General features: G+C 46.3%; 1 protein-coding gene across 1 annotated transcript in view; it reads left to right on the forward strand.

The window, feature by feature from the left end:
* Nucleotides 1-326: 326 nt before the first annotated feature.
* Nucleotides 327-23970, forward strand: part of PTPRN2 (protein tyrosine phosphatase receptor type N2) — a 1057407-nt gene continuing 1033763 nt past the window's right edge. The window contains exon 1 of the mRNA XM_073334545.2: nt 327-698. Within this exon, the coding sequence (XP_073190646.1) occupies nt 587-698 (112 nt within the window). The 5' untranslated portion in view covers nt 327-586. The remainder of the gene's footprint in view (nt 699-23970) is intronic.

A 23970-nucleotide genomic window follows, 5' to 3' on the forward strand; every position in this document is an offset into this window, starting at 1 on the left:
CTTTCTGGCAGCAGATCAAAATGTCAAGGGTGTTTGTGGGTAATGGTGGGAAACTGATATTTTGGGGCGTTTGAGCCTCATCTCACCCTGAGGCCCCTTTTTGTTGTTTTAAATACCTGATCTTTCCTGCACCTTGCAGGCACCAATTTTTTGCTGATAGGGAACCTCACTCTGGGGGCAGAGAGGGTTGAGAAGCATTTGGGTGGGGAGAGGCAATTAGGGAAGCCCACCCTCCCTCAGTCCTGGGGGGAGCAGGGGTGGGCGGGGGAGCCCCCCTCAACCCTAGTCCAGGGTGGAGGCGGGGCGGGAGCCCTGGCCCGTGGGGCTCAATGAGAAGCAGCTGCAGCGCGGAGCTCATTCATGTGCAGGGAGGAGGCGCCTGTGCGCCGGCTCCCCCTCCCGCTGCCTGCCTGGCAGGGAGTCCGGGGAGGGGCCGGCTGGGGCGGGCGGCGCTGGTAGCTGTCCTGGGTGTTGAAGCTGCTGCCGGATCTAGGGAGCCGCCGGGAAGCGACGCCAGCCCGGACGAGGCAGCATGGACTGAGCGCCGGAGGGAGCGGACCGGGCAGCCGCCTGCGATGGGCCAGGCATGATGGGGGCGCTCGGCTCCATGCTCCCGCTGCTGCTGCTGGTCTTCGCCGTCGCCCCGCACAGCCAGCTCCCGCGCGCCCGAGCCGGAGCCGCCGCCGCGGCCAGATTCGGTGAGTGCTGCGGCCGCAGAGGAGGGGCCGGGCCGGGCCGGGCCGGGTGGAGCGGGAGGGGGCTGGGGTCTCACAGGTGAGCGGGGCTGCCCGGCGACGGCAAACGAGGCAGCCTCGGGAGACAGTCCCCCGCAGCCCACCCCGTGTGCGCCCCGCCCCGCCGAGCGCCCGCCCTCAGCCCCCCGGCCGCCCTCAGCCCGCCCCGCCGAGCGCCCGCCCTCAGCCCCGCGGCCGCCCTCAGCCCCCCCCGCCGAGCGCCCGCCCTCAGCCCCGCGGCCGCCCTCAGCCCGCCCTCAGCCCCGCGGCCGCCCTCAGCCCGCCCCGCCGAGCGCCCGCCCTCAGCCCCGCGCCCGCCCTCAGCCCCCCCCGCCGAGCGCCCGCCCTGAGCCCCGCGGCCGCCCTCAGCCCGCCCCGCCGAGCGCCCGCCCTCAGCCCCGCGGCCGCCCTCAGCCCCCCCCGCCGAGCGCCCGCCCTCAGCCCCGCGGCCGCCCTCAGCCCCCCCGCCGAGCGCCCGCCCTCAGCCCCGCGGCCGCCCTCAGCCCCCCCCGCCGAGCGCCCGCCCTCAGCCCCCCGGCCGCCCTCAGCCCCCCCCGCCGAGCGCCCGCCCTCAGCCCCCCGGCCGCCCTCAGCCCCCCCCGCCGAGCGCCCGCCCTCAGCCCCCCGGCCGCCCTCAGCCCCCCCCGCCGAGCGCCCGCCCTCAGCCCCCCGGCCGCCCTCAGCCCCCCCCGCCGAGCGCCCGCCCTCAGCCCCCCGGCCGCCCTCAGCCCCCCCCGCCGAGCGCCCGCCCTCAGCCCCCCGGCCGCCCTCAGCCCCCCCCGCCGAGCGCCCGCCCTCAGCCCCCCGGCCGCCCTCAGCCCCCCCCGCCGAGCGCCCGCCCTCAGCCCCCCGGCCGCCCTCAGCCCCCCCCGCCGAGCGCCCGCCCTCAGCCCCCCGGCCGCCCTCAGCCCCCCCCGCCGAGCGCCCGCCCTCAGCCCCCCGGCCGCCCTCAGCCCCCCCCGCCGAGCGCCCGCCCTCAGCCCCCCGGCCGCCCTCAGCCCCCCCCGCCCCCCGGCCGCCCTCAGCCCCCCGGCCGCCCTCAGCCCCCCGGCCGCCCTCAGCCCCCCGGCCGCCCTCAGCCCCCCCCGCCCCCCGGCCGCCCTCAGCCCCCCCCGGCCGCCCTCAGCCCCCCCCGGCCGCCCTCAGCCCGCCCCGCCGAGCGCCCGCCCTCAGCCCCCCGGCCGCCCTCAGCCCGCCCCGCCGAGCGCCCGCCCTCAGCCCCCCGGCCGCCCTCAGCCCCCCCCGCCGAGCGCCCGCCCTCAGCCCCCCGGCCGCCCTCAGCCCCCCCCGCCGAGCGCCCGCCCTCAGCCCCCCGGCCGCCCTCAGCCCCCCCCGCCGAGCGCCCGCCCTCAGCCCCCCGGCCGCCCTCAGCCCCCCCCGCCCCCCGGCCGCCCTCAGCCCCCCCCGGCCGCCCTCAGCCCCCCCCGCCGAGCGCCCGCCCTCAGCCCCCCGGCCGCCCTCAGCCCGCCCCGCCGAGCGCCCGCCCTCAGCCCCCCGGCCGCCCTCAGCCCCCCCCGCCGAGCGCCCGCCCTCAGCCCCCCGGCCGCCCTCAGCCCCCCCCGCCGAGCGCCCGCCCTCAGCCCCCCGGCCGCCCTCAGCCCCCCCCGCCGAGCGCCCGCCCTCAGCCCCCCGGCCGCCCTCAGCCCCCCCCGCCGAGCGCCCGCCCTCAGCCCCCCGGCCGCCCTCAGCCCGCCCCGCCGAGCGCCCGCCCTCAGCCCCCCGGCCGCCCTCAGCCCGCCCCGCCGAGCGCCCGCCCTCAGCCCCCCGGCCGCCCTCAGCCCCCCCCGCCCCCCGGCCGCCCTCAGCCCCCCGGCCGCCCTCAGCCCCCCGGCCGCCCTCAGCCCGCCCCGCCGAGCGCCCGCCCTCAGCCCCCCGGCCGCCCTCAGCCCGCCCCGCCGAGCGCCCGCCCTCAGCCCCCCGGCTGCTGGACGCCTCCTGTCAGCCCCTCGGCACGAGCCCCCAGCCCTCTCCCGTCAAGCGCCTCCTGTGAGAGCCCCCAGCCCACGCTGCTGTGAGCCTGGTGTGTGACAGCCCCCCAGTTCCTCCCCACACACCAGGTTCAGAGTCGGATGAAAGACCCCCGCAACTCACCCCACTGCCAGTATCATGAAACCTGCCCTCCCCCCCCCTGCAGAGCCAACTGCCAGACTCATCATGGTGTGAGGTCTCCAGAGACTCACTCCAAACCCACCCCCTTGAGATCATGGTGTGAGATCTCCCTGCCAAACTGACCCCACTGAGATCATTGTGTGAGATCCCCAGAGACCCTCCTGCCAAACCCACCCCACTGAGTCCATTTTGTGAGATCTGCCCCACCGCAGAGACCCTCCTGCCAAACCCACTCCAGTAACACCATTGTGTGAAACCTCCCCACTGAGGGCTTTCAGGTGAAATCCATCTGAACAGAGATTACACCACCAACAGTATTTGTGAGAGCTTCCCAATGTGCCTACTTGTGTCACTGGGAGCATTCATGTGAGATCCCCTGCAGTTAAACTCGCTCCACTGAGACCATTCATTTGAGGCTTCCCACAGAGATCCCCAACACCAGTTCCCTAATCTCATCAAATTCAGCCACGGAGATCAACTACATGGGACCCCCTCAAACTAATCTCATCCTGCTGAGACCCCTACCAAACTCAACCTATTGAGACCATTAGTGTGGGACACCCCTCCCCCCCAACAGAGCCTTCTCCAACTAAATTCATCTCACTGAGTCCCCCTCTCAGACATAAAACTTCCACTGAAACCTTCCATCACTGAGCCCCCAAAATTAAAAGTACCCCCACTGCCACCCACCCCAAACTAAATGCACCAAGGTCTCCATATATTTACTCTCCCAAAATCTAAACTCATTGCGCTGGACCCCTCACATGCTTTAAACCCATACTGAGATCCCTATACAAAGAAATTCCCAAACAACCCCCCACTGAGATACCCAAAATTAACCCACCCACTGACACAATACTGAACCCCACGTTAACTCATGGAGAGCCCCCAAACTATTGAACAATATCCCATGAAGACCATCAAAAAGCATTATCCTGCTGAGACCTTCTCAAACTAAGCCCTGTTGTTAAGATTCCATTTAAATAAACCTCCCACAGAGAACTTGCAAGCATTAAACCTTGCGCTTGAATTCCCTAAATTCAGCCCCCCCAAATCATGAAACCGCCAACACTAACCCTAATCTACTCAGAGATGCTCTTACAACTAACCTCATGCTCTGCAGCTAAACACTAAATCTTCTTATCCAAACCCCATCGCAACAAGCCTTCTCCTTTCACTGAAACTCTGGTAACTAAATCCCAATCAAAGCTACCCACAATGATCTCTATCCAAACAGTCACCCTGACTTACAGCTTCCTACAGTGACTCACCTTGCAAGAAGGTGGTGGTGACTTGTAGATTTTTGCATTTGGCATCATTTTAGTGGCTGCCTGGACTGGTTAGTGGGATCAGAATGCTAGTTAAATTAGCTTCCTCTGAGAAATACCCCTTTCTATAATAAAACAATTAAATTAAAAACAGAGGAACCCCTCCAAAGCAAACTGTGCAGTTTTCCTAATGCTAATATTGTCTGTTAAAAAGGATTAAAAATGAAGCTAATGATTTCAGTTCAAGCCAGAGAGAATAAACATTAAGTGCTTGCTGTGAGGGGGGTTGGTGAGATACGTTTTTTAGGGAGAAGGATTTTGGACTGAAGATAGTAGCAGCATCCTCAGTTGTTTCAGTCATGGAGCCCACTCTTCATGGCCTCATGGGAAGAATGCCTGTGTCCAAAATCTTCAGATATTGTCTTAGTAGTTTCTTTTATTTTAAGAATGCAGTCATTTACATTCTGCTTCTTGACACAATTCAGTTTCTGGTTCCTGGTGCCCTGAACATAAATTTAAAATCTTTTGGGAAATCACAAGAAGTTTGAAAGTATGGATCTGTTTGAAAAGGAGGAAAGGCTCTATTGCCTTTCAGAAAAGCCAGGAAAATAAATGGCTCTAGCACTGCTGGGTATGGAAACAGTTTTAAAATCTCCCATCCTTTTAGAATTTTATTAATCACTCTCTGGAACATCATTTCAGTATCTTGTTAATTGTGAGTTCAAAACTTTAATTTTTACTAATTTATGGAGGGTTTGTACTATTGTAGGCAACAATTACTGCAAGAAAAACAAATGTAACACTGTACAAGATGTCTGAGTTTTTTGGTTGCTGTGGAGGTTATACATTTGTTTTCCTCTGTTTCAACACAGTCCCACTTTCTTAACACACAGTAGTGCAAATATACACAGATACACTATACAACCACTATAATAAATGTTGGAGTCCACTTAAAAACAATGTACCTATAGAAAAAATCATATTTAGTTTGTATTTAGTAGGTGATCCAGTAAGTCTCACTATAGACTGACTCATAAATATAAATATACACCCTTGCAGAACCTCGTAGGACATTTTTGTGTGCAAAATGGTTGTATAAGTTATTAATTAAAATAAAATGATCATCTTCAAATGATCACCTATTTTATAACAAATACCTACATGGTTGTTTCGAGAAGTTGGGGATTAACAAGTTAAAAGGCAAGATAAAATATTAGATCTGTACATCTTCCTTCCTCTGCCCCCATATTGCACATACTATTGCAAGTCGTTCCTGTAAGAATATGTTTTTATAAGATACCATTATCAGCAAGAGAACATACTGCCTGCTACTGCTTCTTGACATTTAAAATACTTCTTTACTTGTAGCATTTTTCGTGCAACTAAATGTGAAAATGTATGGCAAAAAAACTAGATTTAGCCAAGAAGAGATGGTCTTATCTTTTCCAACAAGGTGTTCAGTTTCAGAGAGAAAGAAAACAGCTGAGTACATTGTATCCAGTATAGATACTGTGTTCAGAAGACTGATTAAAAATAGAGCTGATAGTTTAATATTCTAAATTAATCCTTATAATGTTAAAAGGACACTGCCAACTTGAATTTTTGGTGGTGAACTATATTAAAAAACAAGAACACAAATAACCATTTCTGACAGAGCAGCCTACAAACAATATATCCTTATTTTGTTTCCTAATTCTGTTAGAATTTTTACATTTTTTTCTTTTCCCCTACTGGTGGTAATATTGATCTTTTCGGCTAGTCAGTTTCTCCCTTACTGAATAACTGCACAGGAGAAGCAGTAAAATTGGCTGTACACAACATGTTTTCAAATACATAAATCAAGCAGTTTTTAATCTTGGGTGTTGCTTATAGCTATAGTAGGTACAACATTTTCATACAGAATTATTGGTTTCAATTTGATGGTGTCCCTTTTAAAAAGATACAGCTGGATCTGATTTTCATATTAGATGACTTAGATGCTATGGGAAACTTGGGAACAAAAGAAATTGTCAGTATTGTTTATCACACTATTACATTGAAGAGATGATTTATTTGTACTAAAACATTAAACTTAGTTCAGTACTTTAAGGTGAGTACAGTCACCTTAATATTGGTATTAAGTAATTGTAGTTTTATGTTTAATTTTACTTTAGATATGGTGACTTAAAATATACTTCTGTATTGCAGAAAGTGATGCTTATGAACTGCAGTAAAATGGATGTGGTTATTTGTGCAAAAAAAGTTAATATTTTATGATGTATTTTGACTGTAGCAATGTAGTTCTACTGTGGTTTATAAACTTGAGTTCTGTTTTTGTATCTTTAGCTCTTTAATATGACTGCAATAAATCAGTGTTGTTTTGGAAAATAAATTGTTGGAAACAATTGTTTCCATGTGCCCTATAATAACAGTTGCCTTCAAAGTGCTATGGAAATTATTTTATCAAAATTTGTTGTAAATGTAAACCAAGATCAAATGGACTGTAATTTATATGGCAGCATTTCAGTTTAGAAGAAGTAGGAAAGATCCTTTTTTTGATAAAGCAGTAACTGTAGGTTCCATTCATGCTTGTCACATACAGTGAATGAACATTTCATTTCAGTTGCAGGTTAATTTTAAAAATGGTAGGTAGGTAGAAACTGTTTAAATTAACTTATGGACTATTAGATAGTGCTGCATATTATTTGTATAAGTTTCACAAAGAACGCTGTGCTAAACAAAACTGACTTGGGATTCAGTCCCGGGACTACTTATATGAGTAAAGTTAAGCACGTGCTGAATAACTGCCAGATCAGGGGCTTGGGTTCCTCCCCTGCCCCCCAACAGAGACTGAGAGGGAGGGAGGAGGAGGGTCTGTATGAATATGGAATTAGTTCTACATCCAAATGTTGATTCTTAAATTTCAAGAATACTGAATGGCTGTCAAGACTGAAGAAAGGATACAGTGTTTTTTTTGGCCCGTGGTTTGAGTTCAACCTAGGATTAGTAGTGGCTGAAAGTTGCTGCCATCTGATGGCTAGTTATTGCGGGATGGCAAATCAATTTATCTCCGTTTAGTACTTAGTGGACAGGTGTTAACATTACCAAACCCACCTGTGATGGGGACTGGGCTTACCAGTGGTGCTTTCTAGTGATTAGGTCACTGTATCCCAGCTCTCTCCTGTTCCCAGTGTCCCTCACCAGCAATCACTCCAACGCTATGGTGGTCCACCTTTTGGTAGATAGCATCGTGGCCCTCCGGCTGGGTTACTATTTGGGTTCACCCTCTTCTGGGATAACAGAGTTAAACAAAATATATACAGTCCAACATCCCCACAAAAGAAAGGCCCACCTCTGGGCCCCTGTGGGTGGCATGCCATTGACTCAGTGATTACAGTAACTCTCTCTTCTCTGGGGGGCAGGGTTGGGGAAAGGGATTTAATGCCCCAGTGACACTGAGCACTCCTGCATTCACACTCTACACACTAGTGTAATCATTTTGTACAGAATATGCATTGGGGTGGCATTTGAAAACTAATATCAAATATTTTTGAGTGATATATGTACGTGGTGGGTATTAAGAGAGATGGGTATATACTAGAAATATGACTGAAGTGTGCTTAAACTAGGCCTGTTGGGGAGTTGGTAAACAGGTCCCACATAGACAAAGGAATTTGAATCTCTGACTGGCCTGTTCTTCAGGCAAAGGCAATGAAGTTCCATATTTGCACGTAAGTAGTAAGTAGGACCATCAAGACAGTAGGGAAAGGAGATGGCAGGAAACAGAACAATTTGCATTTAAGCTAACAAGTGGGGAAGGAAGAGCATGAAGCTTCCTTTACCACTAGACTCCATGTTGTCTTCCTAACAGCTTTAATAAACTTTACTTTGAAGGGTTACCCTCAAAAAAATCAATTTCCCAGGTTTACTGGTCTCTAAAGAGTGGAGGTCTAAAGTGATAAGCAATTGAATCAACTGATTGTGTACAATATTACTTTATTATAAAAGTGCATAGAGTGAGAATAAATGCATAGATCTGAAATCTAATGATACACCGGTGATTAATATCACTGTGAAATGTATGTATTAACACTATATGAGGAAATATGGATACTTAATTATATTAAGTTTTAAAGTCTGTGGCCAAACAGGGAGAAACCGGTTCCCTCCCAGACAAGACAGAAGGCAGCTATTTACCTGTTTCCTATATAAATTAAGCATAGTGGAATCAAGACAATGGAAGCCCTATTTACATACAGGGGGATGGAAAGCCCAAAGGAAGGGAAGAACAGTATGGTCATCCTGCTTCTTGAACTGAGATAATTGAACTCTGGAAGATATAAGCAAAAACAAAAGCCATCTTTAGGATCCATCACTAGACAGACCTAAGAGAACAGAGCTCTTGCAAGCTGAGAAAGATAGGTCATGCAACCAAGGGGGAGAAGGGGTTAAAGTCTCTGGAAACTGAATATAGCTGAGAAACCATCCTGAAGAAAGCCTATACCTTGCTAGATTAAATTTTAGACTTCTAGATATGGTGTTTTCACTTTTATAAGCTTGTAATGCTTTCTAACATTATTCCTCTTATTTGGCATAACTTAATTTATGTCCTATTGTTAATAAATTTGTTTTACGTTTACTGTAAACCAATTCAGTGCTGAGTTTAAATGGAGGGATGTATTTACCCCAGTTAAGTTAATAAGTTGTGATGTGCTTTTGTCTGTTTACAAGAACAAATGAACCTTAGTATGTCTCAATCAAGGTTGGTGGATGCCAGGTTGGGCTGCTGGAGTCAGAGTTGCAAAACCAGGGCTGGCTGCATAGCACACAGACACTCAGGATGTGACCTGCATGCAGGGCTGGATTAACTCTCTTGGGGTCCTGGGGCTATTAGATTTTGTGGGGCCCCTGGCAGTTTGGAGTGCGGGAGTGGGCTCAGGGCTGGGGCAGGGGATTGGGGTGTAGGAGGGGGTGCCGCTCCAGCTGGGGGGTGGGGCCAGGGATGGAACAGGGGGTTGGGGTGCAGCAGGAGGTTCGGGTTGTGGGCTCTGGGTGGGAGTTTGGATATGGGAGAGGTCTCTGGGCTGAGGTAGGGGGTTGGGGTGCGGGGTACAGGCTCCGGCTGGGAGACGCTTACCTCGGTTGGCTCCTAGTTGGCGGTGCAGCAGGGCTAAGGCAGAGTCCCTGCCTATCCTGGCTCTGCTCTGCTCTGCTCCCCAAGGTGGCCGGCATGTCCAGCCCCTAGGCGGAGGGGCCAGGCTGCTCTGTGCAATGCATGCTGCCCATGCCCACAGGTGCTGCCCCCGCAGCTCCCATTGGCCGCGACACTGGGGGTGGGGGCAGTGCACAGAGATTCACTGAATGCCTCTTGCCTAGGGGCTGCAGGGGCATGCTGGCGCTCGTGGGGGTGGGGCGCTGACACTTGGGGACCGGTGTCTGGCCCGTGGAACAAAGACTTGCTGCAGGCCAGAAGAAAAGAAGCAGGAGGCCGCATCGGTCCTATGGGCCTCCTCTTAGCCCGAGGCTCTGGGCTGAAGCCCCTAAAACCTTTGTGTTAATCTGGTTCTGCCTGCATGCCTGGAGGCTGGCTGTAAGTGTCCCAAGCTGGGAGCTACAGCAGCAAAGCATTGTAAGGCACCCAGTGTTGCAGGGCAAGTGGTGATACAACCCCTCACTGGTCTGGATTTCACACAGAATCAAACTCCATCACAGCCCTTTCCACAAAATGGAGGTTGATAGAGGAGCCAGGGCCCTCTCTCCATCTCCAGCAAACTCTGACCCTGGGCCCCATGAGAAGCAGTAATAGCAAATACCCCAGAATGATTCAAGCATGCTTCCCTGCGATCCATTTCCTACCACTCACTTCCCCCAGGGCCTCAAAGTTTTTTCACTTGCAATCCAACAGAAAATAGCATAAACAACTGACTTTTCCACCCAGCTGGGCTCAGCTTGTAACCTTCTTTGCAGGCTAACTCCAGCTTCAGACTGTCGCAAATTCATGACTTTCACTCCCACTCTCCAAGATTATTACAGTCTGCCTCTACCCAGGGTTTTAGGCAGGCCGCAGTACCTGATCAATTCCTGCCTCCAGTCAGGCTTCCAGCTCAGGGCTCAGCTACCCAGGCTTCCCTCAGTCCAAGAGAAAAAGCTCTCAGCTACCTGTCATGTGGGTTTCCTCCCTAGTCCCTCCTTTAGGCCCTGAGGTACCTGTTGTTGATACTGGGATGGGTGGGCCTAGGGCCACCCAAAAGAAATGATCTGCCCCGCCTCAACTGAGGGGAGGAACCATTGAACCCAGGCCACAAATGAATTATTCGGACAACAAATGAAAAAACAGATTGAAAAATCTGGGCTCCAGAGGAGGACACTGAGCAGAGAATCCCTGACGGTGTCCACTGCTCCTTCAAAGATGTCTAAGGAGTCAGTGGACACAGCCCAGAGGAATTCTGCTTGGAGGAATGATCATATGAGGACTGGAAATAGCTCCCACAGTCACAGAGCATCTCCCCATTGAGCTTCCTCCTCGTGATTTGTGGATGGCCATTTCGGCCAACTTGAGCAGGAGGCCTGAAAACTACAGAAATAGCAAGTTGGGGGAAATCTCTTGCATTCCGTTATGCTTTTACATTGCCTGTGCAACTGCTGATGATGGACTCCAGCACTCCAAAAGAGTTCCACTTCCATTTCCAACAGATCCCAAAAGCAATATATATCCCAGCTTCATCAAATTTGTACTCCAGCACAAAACCTGAGCAATGTCATCAGATGTTCTTATATCAACAGATTGGCACCTCTGACTGTCACACATTCCATATATTTGGATAGTTATTCTGCCTGAATATTACTGAAGTTACCACCGTTAAGCTTTAGAGGCAGATTTAGGAAGGAGTAGTTTATGGGATTGGATGAAAATGAGAAAAGGGATTAGAGATTGTTTTAGAGATAAAGATAGGAAGGAGAGGGGTGGTGGGAAAAGTTTCTGATAGGTTGTCTTAACTTTGCATATGAGAAATCAGCTAGATGTTGGGCAGGGGCAGGGGAATGGGGGTAAGTGGCATGTTTCTGTGCTGGGAGTCAAGTTCAGGAGAGGTGTCAGGGAGAAGAAGCATAAAAGTAAATGTGGAAGACTTAGAGATGCTTGGAAAAGGGAAGAGAGGAGTTGGGGATTAGACAGCTATACAGGATCATTGGAGAGAGGAGCAATGGTGTGAAATGGAGAGTGGGTCAAATTATAGGTAAATGCCATGGAACTGACAGAGAGGTTTAGGGAGAGTCAAGGTCAGCAGCAAAATCATAGAAGATTAGGGTTGGAAGAGACCTCAGGAGGTCATCTAGTCCAACCCACTGATCAAAGCAGGACCAACCGCAACTAAATCATCCCAGCCAGGGCTTTGTCAAGCCTGACCTTAAAAAACTCTAAAGATGGAGATTCCACCACCTCCCTAGGTAACCCGTTCCAGTATTTCACCACTCTCCTAGTGAAAGAGATTTTCCTAATATCCAATCTAGACCTCCCCCACTGCAACTTGAGACCATTGCTCCTTGTTCTGTCATCTGCCACTACTGAGAACAGCCTAGCTCCATCCTCTTTGGAACCCCCCCTTCAGGTAGTTGAAGGCTACTATCAAATCCATCCACACGCTTCTGCAAACTAAATAAGCCCAGTTCCCTATCCTCATAAGTCATGTGCCCCAGCCCCCTAATCATTTTTGTTGCCTTCTGCTGGATTCTCTCCAATTTGTCCATATCCTGTAGTGGGGGCTCCAAAGCTGGATGCAGTACTCCAGATGTGGCCTCACACGTGCAGAATAGAGGGGAATAATCACTTCTCTTGATCTGCTGGCAATTCTCATACTAATGCAGCCCAATATGCTGTTAGTCTTCTTGGCAACAAGGGCACACTGTTGACTCATGTCCAGCTTCTCGTTCACTGTCCTTTTCTGCAGAACTGTCACTTAGCCAGTTGGTCTCCAGCCTGTAGCAATACATGGGATTCTTCCATCCTAAGTGCAGGACTCTGCACTTGTCCTTGTTGAACCTCATCAGATTTCTTTGTCTAGGTCACTCTGGGCCCTATCCCTACCCTCCAGCGTATATCTCTACCCCGAGCTTTGTGTCATCTGCAAACTTGCTGAGAGTGCAATCCATCCCCTCATCCAGATCATTAATGAGGATGTTGAGCAAAACTGTCCCCAGGACCGACCCCTGGGGCACTCCGCTTGATACTGGCTGCCAGCTAGACATCGAGCCGTTGATCACTACCCATTGAGCCTGATGATGTAGCCAGCTTTCTATCCACCTTATAGTCCATTCATCCAATCCATACTCCTTTAGCTTTCTGGCAAGAATATTGTGGGAGACCGTATCAAAAGCTTTGTGAAAGTCAAGGTATATCACGTCCACCACTTTTCCCGTATCCACGGAGCCAGTTATCTCATCCTAGAAGGCAATCAGGTTGGTCAGGCATGACTTAGAATCATAGAATATCAGGGTTGGAAGGGACCTCAGAAGGTCATCTAGTCCAACCCCCTGCTCAAAAGCAGGACCAATCCCCAATTAAATCATCCCAGCCAGGGCTTTGTCAAGCCTGACCTTAAAAACTTCTAAGGAAGGAGATTCCACCACCTCCTTAGGCAATGCATTCCAGTGTTTCACCACCCTCCTAGTGAAAAAGTTTTTCCTAATATCCAACCTAAACCTCCCCCACTGCAACTTGAAACCATTACTCCTTGTCCTGTCCTCTTCCACCACTGAGAATAGTCTAGAACCATCCTCTCTGGAACCACCTCTCAGGTAGTTGAAAGCAGCTATCAAATCCCCCCTCATTCTTCTCTTCCGCAGACTAAACAATCCCAGTTCCCTCAGCCTCTCCTCATAAGTCATGTGTTCCAGACCCCTAATCATTTTTGCTGCCCTTCGCTGGACTCTTTCCAATTTATCCACATCCTTCTTGTAGTGTGGGGCCCAAAACTGGACACAGTACTCCAGATGAGGCCTCATCAATGTCGAATAGAGGGGGACGATCACGTCCTTCGATCTGCTCTCTATGCCCCTACTTATACATCCCAAAATGCCATTAGCCTTCTTGGCAACAAGGGCACACTGCTGACTCATATCCAGCTTCTCGTCCACTGTCACCCCTAGGTCCTTTTCCGCAGAACTGCTGCCTAGCCATTCGGTCCCTAGTCTGTAGCTGTGCATTGGGTTCTTCCGTCCTAAGTGCAGGACCCTGCACTTATCCTTATTGAACCTCATCAGCTTTCTTTTGGTCCAATCCTCCAATTTGTCTAGGTCCCTCTGTATCCTATCCCTGCCCTCCAGCGTATCTACCACTCCTCCCAGTTTAGTATCATCTGCAAATTTGCTGAGAGTGCAATCCACACCATCCTCCAGATCATTTATGAAGATATTGAACAAAACCGGCCCCAGAACCGACCCCTGGAGCACTCCACTTGACACCGGCTGCCAACTAGACATGGAGCCATTGCACTACCTGTTGAGCCCGACAATCTAGCCAACTTTCTACCCACCTTATAGTGCATTCATCCAGCCCATACTTCTTTAACTTGCTGACAAGAATACTGTGGGAGACTGTGTCAAAAGCTTTGCTAAAGCTTTTGCCCTTGCTGAATCCACGTTGACTGTTCTTGATCACCTTCCTCTCCTCCAAGTGCTTCAAAATGGATTTCTTGAGGACCTGCTCCATAATTTTTCCAGGGACTGAGGTGTAGTCTGTCGTTCCCCAAATTCTCCTCCTTCCCTTGTGCATCATATTGTGCAATGGACAGGATGTCAAGACAGGTGTAAGTGGGAAGCTATTGTGAGGAGCGGAGGTGGTGGTCAGAGAGAGGGGAGCACTAAAACAGAGAAGTTGAAGTGAATCGTGTGGTGAAAATGAGGTTGAGAGATTCCAACTGATGGGAAGCATCAGTCCGTAGTTGGAGGCCAAGAGAAGTGGTAAAGGGGATTCAGGGGTTGGGTGTAGATTATGGCAGTTGTGGTGGGAAGAGAGAGAGAAATGATGTTGTTATTTCAAAATCACAGTTAAAGGGAAGGTTTGAAAGTGGGAAGAGGAAGAAGGGAGTCCTGCCACAACAGGGAAGTAGTGTGTGTGTGTGGGGGGGGGAGAAAGTAGAGTAATCTATGGGCCTTTCAGCAGCCCTAGACCCAAATCTATTGTGAGACCATTAGGCTTTGGTGATTGTAAGTGAGGGAAAGGGGTGAGAAATGAGGGTAATGGACAGCATGGGATTTGTTAGAGATGAAACAGACATTCCAGAAAGAGAAGTTGAAGGGAGCAGAGCAGAGAAATAAACAGCAAGTTGGAGTAAGAGTGACAGACTCAAATGCAGGAGGAAAGGCCAGGGAGGGAATGGGTAGAAGGAAGGGGAACCTGAGAGAAGAGGTGCTGGATTGGGTCCATAAAGAGGAAGCTGGAAGAGGAGGAAAGGGAAGTGCATATGAGTGGATGACTATTGAGCTTTTTAATAGAAGTTTCAGTTCTTTAGATGGTAATATATATTTTTATCCCAACCAGTATAAATGAGCCTCTATATACTGCAGCATTCATGATAAGACTCATTATACTGTTCAGAAGAATAATAATATTTATCTTATAAAAATAATTATTAAATTTAGGATCATGTTTATAAGGTGATTAAAAAGGCTTAGCTTTAAGGAACCCATCCCTTTTGAAAAATAAAGCGTGCTATAGGAAATTACAGTATCTTGTTCTCCGTATTTTTTTTTTCATTTAGTGCAAACATGCTTTATTGGTACTAATGACAATTCACTGATGCAGAATGCCTCTTAATGAAATACTAAGAATTATTTATCAAATAACATTTTGCGTAAGATCAAAATCAGTTTATAAATCAGATTCCTTAACAAGTTTTAAAGAGTAAAACCAGCTTGCTAGGAGAGTCTGAGAGTTTCAGTGGGTCATAGGGGGAACCAGGTCTTTTGTTTAGTCACAGTCCAGCTAGACACACTAAGTGTGTAAGTGCTGCATAGGCTGCCTCATGTTTCATTAGCAGTACGTTTCCACCCTTATGTGAAGGGGGACATCTCTGATGAGGCGAGTGTTGCTCAGTCACACACCATAGTTGGTACAAAGTTTGACCACTGTGACTGATTAACATGAAATTATGATGTGGAAGTCCACTGGAGATGGAGATGGAGCTGATAGGGAACGATTGTATGGCTGGTTGAGTAAGATTTTTAATTTTGTTTTACTTTGCTCAGATCTGAATTTAAAATGTGGCTTCAGAGGGTGACAACCAATTAGTTCAACTAAATCACCACCAGGGAATTTGAGTTTGTTTTCTAAGTCTTAAAAATATCTAATTACACTATATTTGTCTTGGTAAAGGTGGGTCTGTAGAATTTTAATTTTGATTATGCAATATGTTATATATTAGCTGTTGCTTTTAATCCATTTCATACCAGAGTATAGCTCAGGGCTTGCTTTGATATTGCAGAACCTTACCTGAAATAACACGTGCCAGATTCCATCTAGCCCTTACTAAATATGACCAGGTTCCCTCCCACCAGCCCTCTCTCCTCCTCCACATCTGTGTATTCACAAGAACCGCTGGCTATCTCTTGGTTTATTACAACCAACGTCAAGTAATAGAGACCCCTCTCCACCTGTTTGAGAAGCATTCATTGGTGAACCTCCCTCACCCCACTACATGGAGTAGGAATTAAAGATGTGGAGCCAAAACAAATGGTCTAAGTAAAAAAAAAAATAATAAAGAAAAACAGGATTGTGAAGTTAGGAATTAAATGTCTGTTTTGTTTTTTTTGGCCACAGAATTAGATATGAGCAGAGAGAAGAAATCAAGGGTATATGGTGCAGCATTGCCAATCTCAAGCATTCAAAAATCATGTGTCATGCCTCCAAAAATCATGAAAGTGGTATAAGAGTCATGAGATATTTTTTTAAATAATTAATGTTGGGTTCTTTTTATATGCTTTCTAGTTCCAGCATTTCGGGTGTGCTGGCTTCAAGTTTTCAAGCTTTTCTCCATAACCATGAGTGCTAGAAACTTACTTTCTTTTTAAAATGAAAGGTGATATTCTTATGCAGTCTCCTTATCCAGGAGTTAGGGCTTCAGGAAATACATGAAAAATTGCAAGAATCTTGATAAAACTGGCAATACTGATGGTTTTTCAGCTGTTGTGGATTGGATGTGCGATGCATGGGCACCTTGAAGAACAAGGTCTGATGTGGCCACAGTGGTTGCAAAGATGAAATACATGTTCATTTTACTGAAGTGCTAAAACAAATGAAGGAATGTAAAATACTGCAAAAGATTACCTTATTTGAACCATATTTTAGACCCATGGACACTTCTACCCATCTTCAGTCTTTTCCAGCTGTAGCAAACAAAGGGGAAGGCCCTGCAAAATGTTGAGCACTAGGGGCCCCAATACAGTTAAGCATTTAAATGTGACTAAACTCTAAGTGCACAAGTAGTCCCATTGCAGTTGAGACTGCTCTCCTGCTTAAAGTGAAGTACGTAGTTACTTGCTTTGTTGGACTGAGGACAGAGAGCTCAGCATTTTGAAGGATTGAACCTTATAAATATGAAAATGTTAGGTCCTCCAGTTATGCACAAAGCTTAACAGGAAAAGTGATTTAAAAAAATGAGATTTATAACAATATGGCAGACAGAAGAGAGATTTTTAGAAAGGCAGTAGTGATAAAATTGCAGCTCTGGGTCCAATTGTCCTTATATGATTAAAATGTTCAAGATATTGAGCCTAATTATATTAATTCTCAAGTGGATGGTAAAACTCATATTAATTTCTATGGAAACAGGATCAGGCCCATTGTTTCCAGTCTGTTTTTAAAGTTATATATAGTTGGAGTTGGTTGCAATGAGAGAAGATTTCTGTGAAAAAAAATTGTGCATTTCCATCCCTTCCTAATTTTTAATTGCAATTTCATACTTTCCAAAATCTGTCTATCAAAAATGTTACTTTTGGCATACCTAGTGTACCTTGGATTATATGCAGATGTTCCTCTTGACTAATGACGGTTGAAAAATGACTTATTAATAATCAGCATGACAATGTTGAAATCAGAGATTTCAAGGAAAAAAATAAAGTTAGTAATATTTTGTACTATTTCCATCTTATCGACTGTCAATAGACTAGGACATTAAGATCACTCAATCATATTCTTATGTGGCAATCAGAGTAAATCTCTCAAACACTTTTTTATTGAGCAATAGAAATTGCAGCTATCTGTGACGATTGAGTAGCATTTGGAAAAGGAGCGAGGGGAAGCTTTCATAGCACCATGACTACGTTATATCTGGTATTAAAGTTAGCCAAGCAAAGCGAGGTGCTATACTCAACTCAATGGCATTTTTGTTTGTCCATCTGTCATGCCCACTCTTAAGAGTTTATAATCTGAAGGCAAATAACAAAGAAAGGGTGGTGGAAATGGGTAGCAGCAAGCAAAGGGGTAGCAGATGTCATGGTTGATATAACACTTACTAAGAAATAACTAAAATGGCGTGTATGTGTGTATAGTGAAGATAAAGTAAATCAAAACAGATGCATCTCAGAGCTATCCTGATGAATTAGTGGTTTAAAGGATTACCTGACCCCAGTGGGTGCATGTCCAGGCATACAATTAACTGTTTTAATTCCCTTTTAACAGAGTGATCTACACTGAATATTAAGCTGTTGTTCATCTCATTATCTTTGTTTTCCCTCTATTAGAATAACGCTAAGAAGTTGTTTTCAGCTGAAAAATCATCTTCACACAAGTGAACTCTGAGGGTAGTTCAAGTGCATTAGACAAAGCCCCTCTCATGAACAGCCCCATCAGCTCTGTTCATGCTCCTTTAGGTGTTTTGGAGTGAATGAGGATTTAGGCATTTTCAGTTCCATCAGTGTTTTGCAGACTCCCACTAGCCCTGATATCAATCTAGGGAATTCAGAGATCCAAGACATCGTATATTTTAATAGGTCTTGCTTGAAAGTGGTTGAATGTAATATGATTAGGTCTGTTTAAAGCAGAGTCTTAACAAAGTATTATTTTAACAATTTTTCTCCTCAGTCTTTTTTTGTGTTGGAGCCAGCATGTAATATCTCTTCTCCTAAACTTCATATTGTAAAATATCACCAGATGGCAATTAACTGGAAAGAGATCAATTTTTGTTATGCCATTTGTTGATGCTTATACATTCCACTGTGGGTGGTACTCCCACTATGGTTTCCTATTCTCTATTTCCCAAGTCACAGTTCATTTGTGAATAAGTTTTGCCAAATACTGTTATGGTGATACTGTTTGTGGATATTGTAATTCACTAGAGAACTGTCAATCTAAATACTCAAACACATGAAGCTGGCTATGATAAAGTGTGTCTATTTAATGTAGGCCCTGATCATATAAGCAGCTTCACCAAAGATGTCTGCCCTGGTTTGAGGCTAGTTAACTATTAACTAGAACAAACAGGGTGAGGACAAAGTTTTTTCTTTGGGAAGGTCCTCTACCTTCCACAACCCTAAATAATTCCCATCTTTCCTATAGGAATAGATTGATAGTGTGAGAAGGACATTGATCCTTGAGGATATTCCTCAATATGATAAAATACAACAATTTTGAGTTAGGCAGAAATTTTGGACTTAAACTATGAGAGTGTTCCTTTAATAAAATTAAAATGTTATATTTGAAGAAATTACATTAATGGGTTGGTATTTAGGCCCTCAGAATGTTGGTGGTGAACCCATATTAACCAGAACCACCTTTAAACAAGTTTGTAATAGCAAGTTGCCAATGCACCACTAAGTAGATCCTTTGCTAGTATAGATGGGGCATGTACCACATTAAATGTTTTTTTCAAAACTGTTGTAGACTACTACTGCTTCTCCCTGTGTAGAATGGACACAGAAACTATGTACAATCTTGTTGGTAAAAAAATATGTCTAGGTATTACAATTTGAACTCTAAAGACAGGGAGAAAGGTAGAGGAAAAGGCACTATAGAGGGGCCTGAGCATTGCAAATATTACAAGCTGAGTTTAGAGAAAGATCACTGCTCCCACCATTGAAATGTTATCACTGTTGGAATGAGAGGGAAGACTCTAAAAAATGTACAGAAACACTATATAATTGTTTTAGGCAGTATATGAAGATTACTTCATTTTAATGGAGCTTTGGTGGATTTTGGGATAACAGAACGGAATTACTCTAAATGGAACTTGGCTAGTGCATCGCAGCTAATCATTTTGGTCTTACAAAAAGTCCCCGGGCTCTGATAGGCCAGAAGTAGTCAGGAGCTTTTATTTTTCATCTCAAAGACTGTACCTGCAACAATCCAATACCCTTGACCCTATGCTGGAGTATTCCTTCAACACAGATTCAGAAATAAAACTGTCACTTGTAGAATGGCAACCACCACTTCTTGCAGTACTTAAATTCAACTTGGAGATCTCCCGTCAAAGTGCTGATGAGACTCATCCCTGCTGAGTTTGAGACTTCATGAGCCCAATCTTAGCCAGGGCTGCAGTAGGGCATAGGAAAAGACGTAACTGAACATGAAACTGACAAAAACTGGATTTTTTTCTGCATTAGCTGACTTCTTTCTCAGAAAGTTTCTACCATTTATAGTTTGGCCATTTCCTGTGCATTTTTCATGAGAAGGAGACTATCTTTTATCTGAAAAAATCTTTATGAATGCGCAATAATAAAAGTCCAACTCCTTGTATGACACCTGTGTTTGGGTGTGGGAGATTAAAGTATACAAAAGGAACTAGCATTAATGATGTAGTGGATCTGTTGGGCATTTGGAAAATATGTTTATGAGGAACATATTTTAATGACTAGTCTGCTGTTAGATCTATTATGGAGAATATAACCAGTGGGTGAATCTATTTTCTTATTGCCTCTATTCATTTTGAAACTCATTTTGAAACAACTATTAGTTGTGCAGACTAGCAGATAAAATATGGTAATGTTAAACAAAGAAACACAAAAATAGCCCTAATATGTAGTTACCTGAAAAAGTGTCATTCTAAGAAACATAGCTTTATTTATTTATTTATTTTAAAAGGATGAAAAGTAGATGACAGATAGAGATCTCACACTGAGATATGCAGTCTTCATTTTGTGTAACATTACCTTTGATTATCTAAGTGTGCAGATTGTAAAACAGAGCAATGGCCCTTCTTCTCTGATTGTTGCTTTACTGCCACCAAAATTAACTTGTGCAGTGTAAGATAGTCATACTAAAATAAATTTAAGTATTATTTTATGGAGTATTATTCTCATCTCATGGAGAATAAAGATAATACAGGTGAATAAATTCCAGAACAAAATATTCTGTGCTTAATAGTTGCTTAGATGAACAAAAAATGAATATAGCCTTCCTCACCTCTTGGGCTCCTATGCAGGTCGCTTTCACGATGGTTGTGATAATTACTTGCTTGTAGAAGAAGAGATCTGAAGTTGCTCCTAAACCTTGTTCTGCCCTGATATGCCAGCATTGCTGGTATTGTTAAATTTGATGATCACTTTCAGTCATTAGTTTTGTGTTATGGTCAGAATAAGACTCTAAAGTCTAGAGTTTAGTCTAAAGTCTAAACTCAACAGTTGCTAAGGTTGTGTTATGCAGGATCCCACAGAGCCACGAATGGTGCTGGTTGTAAGCATGTCATTTTTAGATGGTTCTGGTTTCATACACTCCTTTGCATTTCCCAACCGTGGTGAAGAATACGTTTTGGTGCAGGAGAGAGGTTCTAAGTAGACTTGGTCAAAAATGGGAACTTTCATCCCATAGGAAATTCTGATATTTTGACATCTGTTTTTGTCCTGAGTAGGGATGAAAATGCAAACTATTGAAATTTTTAATGGACTGAAAAGTTTGGAAAAGTCAAAATATTGCGTTTTGATGTGCTCATAATCAAAATACTATATAATGAGTCACTTCAACATTGTATTGTGTCCATGTCAACCTGAGCAGCCATAACACATCATAGGAGTTGCGGTTTTGGTGCTGCCCCTCTTTTCCTGAGTGGGTCAGGCTTCCTAGCCAGACACTTCCATGATGCATGTTAGTCATGGGACTCCCATGTTACACTGCAGTGGTTCAACCAGAGGAGAGACTGCATTGCTTCATGGGAAATGTAGTGCAGCCAGGAAACTCTGTTTCTAGAGTTAGAATTTAAAGCCAGAAGTGAAAACCAGCCTCATCTGGTCTGACCACATGTATATCACAGGCCACCAACACCACCCAGCACTTGTACTCTAAACCCTAAAATTGAAATTAGATCAAGCCCTCAGGAGACTTAACTGTTATGTGCCAAAGGCAGAGAATAGGAGGGAATGAGGTGCACTAGTGCCTGAGGTGCCTGCAATGGCAGGGAAATGATTAAGTGAGATATAACCATATAATCGTGGCAAGTGACCCATGCCCACATGCTTCAGAAGAAGGCAAACAATCCAAAGGTCACTGCCAATCTGACCTGGGGGGAAATTGCTTCCTGACCCCACAGCTGGCAATCAGTTAGACCCTGAGCATATGAGTAAGAGCCAGTCAGCCAGGCACCTGAGAGAGAGGATGCTCGGTGCCACCTCAGGGTCCTGGCCCCTAGAGGAGAATGTGAAACCCAGAGTGCAACTTCCATGATGCACTGCAAGGAGCACAGCTCAGGCAGATACAGTTGAACTGACCTGAAATGAAACATTTTGATTTGATTTGACAAACCGAAGTATTTTGTTTTGATTTCCCCAATGAAAAATAAAGTGAACAAAATCAAAAGTTTCTCTTGAAAAAATATTGATTGGGTGGAAACTGCATTTTCCACTGAAAAAAATTCTTGGCAATTCCTGACCAGCTCTAGTTTTTAAGTTAGGATAATGAGAGAAGCTCAGAAGGATTTATTATTTTTTAAAGACCCTAATCATGTTGTTTAACTGTAGGAAGGATGCAAATGGAATCAGTGCAGTACATTACCTTTCTGAGATGTCATCTGTAATCTTTTTTTTATAGCACTGTCAGCACTAACAAGCCTGTTATATGTTTTTGTTGTCTCCACTTTTGTTGCAACCAATATATTTTTGGCTCTTTGATGATTTTTTTTCAAAAAAGGTTTCAGTAGCACATACAACTATGTAGGTACCTGCTCTCCAGAACAAAATCAGATTCTATGATTGTTTGTTTAACTACTTACAAATCCTAAACTGATCTGAAATTGTACCTTTCTATGAATACCATGACACACATGAGCAGGCAAAGGCTTCTTTTTCAGAGGTAGGAGTGTAATATTCCTTAAAGAATTAGAATTAGAGTTTAGCTTTTAACATTTGGGATTTGTTTTGGGGTTTTTTTGTACAATTTTTTTAAAGTAAAGGACTTTTTTGAAATGTTCTACTTCTAAATTTACAGCAGGGAATTGATAGGCCCAGACTATTTAATGTATTCCCTATAGTATTAACATTCAGAATGTCCCTGAATGTTAGGAAAATTCAGGTCTACATCTTATCTTCACTACTGGCACCTTTCTCTAATGGGCTGCTCTAAACCCCCAGATCCTCCCTCTATGTCTACACTATGAAATTAGGTCGATTTTATAGAAGTCGATTTTTAGAAATTGATTTTATACAGTTGATTGTGTATGTCCCCACTAAGCACATTAAGTTGGTGGAGTGTGTCCTCAATACCGTGACTAGCATCGACTTATAGAGTCCCCACAGTTCCCGCAGTCTCTGCGCCCATTGGAATTCTGGGTTAAGCTCCCAATGCCTGATGGGGCAAAAACATTGTTGAGGGTGGTTTTGGGTACATGTCGTCAGTCAGCGCTCCCTCCCTCTGTGAACACAACGGCAGACAATCATTTTGCGCCTTTTTTCCTGGGTTACCCTTGCAGACGCCATACCATGGAGAGCATGGAGCCCACTCAGATCACCACTGCTGTTGTGAGCATTGTAAATACTTTGCGCATTATCCTGGAGTATATGCAGAACTGCGCTAAGAGACGCCAGCACGAGGACGATTGTGATGAGGACATGGACACAGACGTTCCTGAAAGCATGGGCTGTAGCAATTGGGACATCATGGCAGCAGTGGGGCTGGTTGATATAGTGGAATGCTGATTCTGGGCCCGGCAAACAAGCACAGACTGATGGGACCGCATAATGTTGTAGGTATGGGATGATTCACAGTGGCTGCGAAACTTTCGCATGTGTAAGGCCACATTCCTTGAACTTTGTGAGTTGCTTTCCCCTGGCCTGAAGTGCAGGAATACCAAGATGAGAGCTGCCCTGACAGTTGAGAATCATAGAATAGAATATCAGGGTTGGAAGGGACCCCAGAAGGTCATCTAGTCCAACCCCCTGCTCGAAGCAGGACCAATTCCCAGTTAAATCATCCCAGCCAGGGCTTTGTCAAGCCTGACCTTAAAAACTTCTAAGGAAGGAGATTCTACCACCTCCCTAGGTAACGCATTCCAGTGTTTCACCACCCTCTTAGTGAAAAAGTTTTTCCTAATATCCAATCTAAACCACCCCCACTGCAACTTGAGACCATTACTCCTCGTTCTGTCATCTGCTACCATTGAGAACAGTCTAGAGCCATCCTATTTGGAACCCCCTTTCAGGTAGTTGAAAGCAGCTATCAAATCCCCCCTCATTCTTCTCTTCTGCAGGCTAAACAATCCCAGCTCCCTCAGCCTCTCCTCATAAGTCATGTGTTCCAGACCCCTAATCATTTTTGTTGCCCTTCGCTGGACTCTCTCCAATTTATCCACATCCTTCTTGTAGTGTGGGGCCCAAAACTGGACACAGTACTCCAGATGAGGCCTCACCAATGTCGAATAGAGGGGGACGATCACGTCCCTCGATCTGCTCGCTATGCCCCTACT

Source organism: Lepidochelys kempii, chromosome 2 (assembly GCF_965140285.1).
Source record: "Lepidochelys kempii isolate rLepKem1 chromosome 2, rLepKem1.hap1, whole genome shotgun sequence".
Classification (NCBI taxonomy): Eukaryota; Metazoa; Chordata; order Testudines; family Cheloniidae; genus Lepidochelys; species Lepidochelys kempii.